The sequence below is a fragment of the Mandrillus leucophaeus genome, unplaced genomic scaffold (assembly GCF_000951045.1).
Source record: "Mandrillus leucophaeus isolate KB7577 unplaced genomic scaffold, Mleu.le_1.0 Scaffold17, whole genome shotgun sequence".
NCBI classification, from domain to species: domain Eukaryota; kingdom Metazoa; phylum Chordata; class Mammalia; order Primates; family Cercopithecidae; genus Mandrillus; species Mandrillus leucophaeus.
The window spans coordinates 6,136,427-6,141,483 of NW_012101698.1; the positions used below are offsets into that span (position 1 = coordinate 6,136,427).

General features: G+C 49.2%; 1 protein-coding gene across 2 annotated transcripts in view; it reads right to left on the bottom strand.

Moving 5' to 3' along the window:
• Positions 1–1,919, bottom strand: part of GLG1 (golgi glycoprotein 1) — a 195,431-nt gene extending 193,512 nt beyond the window's left edge. For both annotated transcript variants that reach the window (XM_011976791.1, XM_011976790.1), the window contains exon 1: positions 1,426–1,919. In XM_011976791.1, coding sequence (XP_011832181.1) covers positions 1,426–1,875 — 450 coding nt within the window. In that variant the 5' untranslated portion in view covers positions 1,876–1,919. The remainder of the gene's footprint in view (positions 1–1,425) is intronic.
• Between the last annotated feature and the right edge of the window lie 3,138 nt (positions 1,920–5,057).

Sequence of the window (5,057 nt, forward strand, 5' to 3'; positions counted from 1 at the left end):
AGCTTGCAGGGAGCCGAGAACGCTCCACTGCACTCCAGCCCGGGCGACAGAGTCAGACTCCGTCTCTAAATAAATAAATAAATAAATAAATAAATAAATAAAGTGCTGTTTCTACCACAAACCACTAATAATGTGTTTGGTCACCAGTATTAGGATCGTAGTTTGATGAAACGACATCTATTATGTGTCCTCAAAGAGCAAAAAGAAAATTCCAAAAAGTTTGACACCCCGAGTTAGGAATCTTAGCTGTATCTATCAGAGGACTATCCTTCTAGCCTTCAAGCTGAAGATGAGAAGTCAGGTAAGGCCTCGCATTTCCAGTGGCTCTGGAAACTTCCTTTCTTTCTGTCTCCTGCTTAAGTATGTCTTTTCCTCTATCTGAATTGCTTTTGTATAGAATACTAGACCATGAGATGAACCAAGAGTAGCAAATTTCTACAAGTCAGTGGTCTTCCTATAACTTGAACGCCTTAAACAAATCTGATACTACAATTAAAAAAAAAAAAACAGCTAAAAACAGCATCAAGTAGCAGCTTTATTCTATGTGTCAACCTTTAGGGTTAATTCTAATACTTACACCTCTGGAAAAAGTTTCTACTGTCAGATTTGCTCCCAAACTTTGAGAATTGTCAAATATGCACTTATAGTCTGCAGCATTAAACCTAGATTATAAATTATCAATGTCACTTAACTGAATCACACCAAGCAATGGCAAATCTAGATTTCATTAACAGATACTGTTAAAATCACATTGAGACCTCAGAAAGGCAAGACCCCATAACCCAGCCACAAACACAGCTTCAAATGCTTCCCCAACTTTTCAAGCTTTGGGGCGCCAAGTCACTCGGAGTTAACAGCCTAAACATGGGGTTCAATACAAACTGACCAAAGGAAGTGAAGAAAACAAAGCATACATTATTTCAGCAAGAAGATGGATTTGCGAATTACATCTACTGTAATAAACAGCAGATCAAACACCTACTGCTAATAAACAGATCGTTCTTTACATCCTAAGTACGCCAGGCATTTTTTTATGTTTAAATGGCTTGCCACAAATTGTCCTAGTCGAAACTGATGGCAAAATCCTAAACTGGTCTTCGGCGAGGAGACACTCGGTATAGAGGATCACACAAAAGACAGGAGCGAACAGACACGCTCTGGGCCTCGGCGGATTGCGGCCAGGAGTCCAGGTCTTCGTCCCAGACCCCGGCAACAGGGAGGGAAATAAGGGCGAGGGAATGAAGAAGTGGGGGTGGGATCCTTTTCCCTGAATGCGCCTGGGAATGAGGAGCAAAGAGGGAAGGAGCGAGTGCAGCACAGAGGAAGCGAGAAAAGCAGCCGACCGGCGTCAGCGTCTTCCAAGGCTGGCAACACCCTCGGGCCCGCACCAGGCCTGGCCCTCCCGGCTTCGTCCCACCTCCTCACCTCCCTCACATCCTGCAGGCACTCGAGCACCGCCAGGTTGTTGCTCCAGGTGTGCTTGGGGCACACGCGGGTCACGTCCTCCCTGCAGGACTCTTCCTCCGCCAGCTTCCAGCCCCCACCAGCCCCCGCTCCTCCTCGCCGAGCCGGAGGCCCACCCGCCGGGAAAGGCGGCTGTGGCGGCTGAGGCTGCTGTTGCTGTTGCTGTTGTTGCTGCTGCTGCTGCTGCTGCTGCTGGAGCTGCGATGACTGAGGCAGCTGGGGCAGCTGCTGACCCGCAGGGCCGCCGCCTCCGGCCTGCCCTACGAAGGACACAAAGTTGGCGCCGGGGCCCTGGCCCTGGCTATGGACGCCCTGGCCGGGGAGTTTCTCGGCCCCGGCCGCGGCTAGCAGCAGCAGCTGCAGCGCCGCCGACAAGCGGAACATCCTCCGTACACGTCCACACGCCGCCATCTTGGGTCCGCGGCGAGCTCGACGCACTCGCCGGCGCCGCGTATTTAAATAAGGGGGCGGAGACGCTGGGCGTGACAGCGTGGCCCTGCCGAGGCCCGCCCCTGCCGGCGCCGACCCGCAAGTCCAGAGTGGGGCGAAGGAAGAGGCCACGCTGAAAACCGTACACGCCCTGCACCCGCGGTTGGGAGAGCGGCGCTCCTTACCCGGGGGGTTGGTGGGGTTTCTTAAAAAGCCCGGGCAAGGCGGCCTAGTCTAATTCCCTTTCTTGTCACAGAAAAAAAATCAAGGGAATTGGGGTTGCCACAACCAAAATGGCCGGTAGAATATGTCGCCGGTTCAATGACTTGGAAAACAAAAACTTTATATGTAGAGGTGAACTTTGCACAACCAGGTGTGTTACGGAATCGGAAAGCTTCTCCTTGCATCGCTCCCTCCTTCCTTCCACCTGCCTCAGAAGTCTTTCCTAGCCAAAGAGAGAGACAGCATTGAATAGGGTTAAGAGCATAGGTCTTGGGGTAAGAAAAAAATTAAGGTTATAATCCTTGCTCTGGTAGAGTGGGCAAGAGCTCAAATGTAAAGTACCATTGACAAGATTCAAAATAATAATAAGGGAAGTGCCTGGCCCACGACATGGAACTCCAAAAGTCATAGCCAGTATTGTTAAACTGTGAAGCCCTTTGTGCGTAAATCCTGATTTTAAGCCAACATTTAGATTCATGTTTAAAGGATGAAAAAATAATAATAAAACACACTTTGAGGACTCGGGTTAAGTCTGTGTCGGTAACTGTTCTCATTGACCTGCATGCAATATCGCAGGCACCCCACGCTAGCATCCCCTCCCTGTCCTTAGGAGAAAGGATATGTTCCCAAAGCCTCTTCACATCCGCTGTGTAATCTGAGCCATGCATCAGGCCTGCGTTAGGTTCTCATTTAGCTGAAGAATGGCACAGAGATGTTAACAGTTCTGTGCGGAGGGATTAAATGAGCGGCCCAAGAAGAACTCTGCCATCCTGTAGACAGCCAGGCTAGCCACCAGAATCCCTGGGGCTTCCCACCACCCTGGTGCACTTTTATCCCACTTTGTCCATGCACATGTTGGGGAATCAGGGCAGTTTGGGATGTGTAATCTTCCCTGGTCATTGTGTCCAAAAATGCAGCTTCTGCTGTCCTGACCCACAAATGATCAGTCAAGACCAGATTAGACATAACTAGAACCTGAGAAGTCAGGAGCTCAGGGAACCTAAAAGGAGCCCCTGAGACTGAAGATATTCTGTGAGTACAAATTACCCACTGTGGCTGACCCCAGGCCTCTATCATGGGGAATGAGAGCTTGTTGGCATCTCCACCAACGGTCACCTTTGTTACTGCCTTAAAATGATCGTGAGGCTGCTGCTAACCTTGAGCATTGACTAAGGCAGCCCCATGTTTATTAGCAAACACATGGCATAGATAAGTTTCAGTCAGGCTGGAGACATCACCAGAAGTCCTTGAGATGTCACTAGGTTATGTTAATTTTTTTTTTTTTTTTTTTTCTTTTTGAGACAGAGTCTCACTCTGTCACCCAGATTGGAGTGCAGTGGCGCGGTCTCTGCTCACTGCAACCTCCACCTCCTGGGTTCAAGCAGTTCTCCTGCCTCAGTCTCCTGAGTAGCTGGGATTACAGGCATGTGCCACCACACCCGGCTAATTTTTGTAGTTTTAGTAGCGACGGGGTTTTACTACGTTGGCCAGGCTGGTCTCAAATTCCAAACCTCAGGTGATCTGCCTACCTCGGCCTCCCAGAGTGCTAGGATTACAGGCGTGAGGCACCGCACCTGGCTTCCATTAATTTTCAATGCTGGGTCTGCATGTGTTTAGACAAGTGGGAGATTATTTTAAGCCAGTTTAACTAGAAATTGACAATCCTAGACAAGCCAGCAGTTACTTATCTTTCAGCCTAAACTGAGGAAACCACAGCCATGGATTGCCTCCAGAGATAGGGAGGAGTACACATGCCTATCTTGAAATCTCAGTGACCAAGAAGCAAGAAACTGAGATAAATCTGGGAACCTGGCCAGCTCGGGCTGTGTCAGGCAAGCATAGACAGAAGCCACGAGCCCCCAAACCCGTGGAAAGACAGTTGCCCTAATTCAGGTCTTCTGGCCTAATTGGCTTTTCAATATAAAATATACTAACTATCTCTATCAGAAACGGGGAATCCTTTTTTCTTTTTTTTTTGAGGAGTCTTGCTGTGTCGCCAGACTGAAGTGCAGTGGTGTGATCTCGGCTCACCGCAACCTCTGCCTCCCGGGTGCAAGCGATTCTCTTGCCTCAGCCTCCCACCAGGCCCAGCCATGAGCATTTTCCTTGTTTATTTTGAGACAGGGTCTCCCTCTGTCACCCAGGCTAGAGTGCAGTGGCATGATAATTGTGGCTCACTGCAGCCTCAATCTCCTGGACTCGAGCAGTCTTCCCGCTTCAGCCTCCTCAGTAGCTGGGACTACCGGTGTGTGGCACCATGACCAGCTAATTATTTTTTTTGTAATTTTAGTATTTTGTTTTTGACACAGGTTCTTGTTCTGTCACCCAGACTAGAGTATAATGGCATGATCATGCTCACTGCATCCTCAGCCTCCCGAGCTCAAGTGATCCTCCCACCTCAGCCTCCCAAAGTTCTGGGGTTACAGGTGTGAACCCTGCACCTGGCCTGTTGAGAATTTGTTTTTGTTTTGTTTTGCTTTGTTTTGAGACGGAGTCTTTTGCTCTTGTTGCCCAGGTTGCTGTACAATGACATGATCTCAGCTCTGCAAACTCTGCCTCCTGGGTTCAAGTGATTCTTCTGCCTCAGCCTCCCCAAGTAACTAGGATTACAGGTGCCTGCCACCATGCCTGGCTAGTTTTTGTATTTTTAGTAGAGATGGATTTTACCATGTTGGCCAGGCTAGTCTCGAACTCCTGACTTCAGGTGATCGCCTGCCTCGGCCTCCCAAAGTGCAACTATGAAAAGAGGGCTCTAAAGTGTTTCAAAATCAGAAGTTAATAACTAGTTCAAGATTCTAAGGAGGTGGGAATAAGCATTCAAAATGAAGGCCTGTTAGGTGTGGTGGCTGACACCTGTAATCCCAGCACTTTGGGAGGCTGAGGTGGGTGCATCACCTCAGGTCAGGAGTTCGAGAGGCACCTGACCAACATGGAGAAACCCC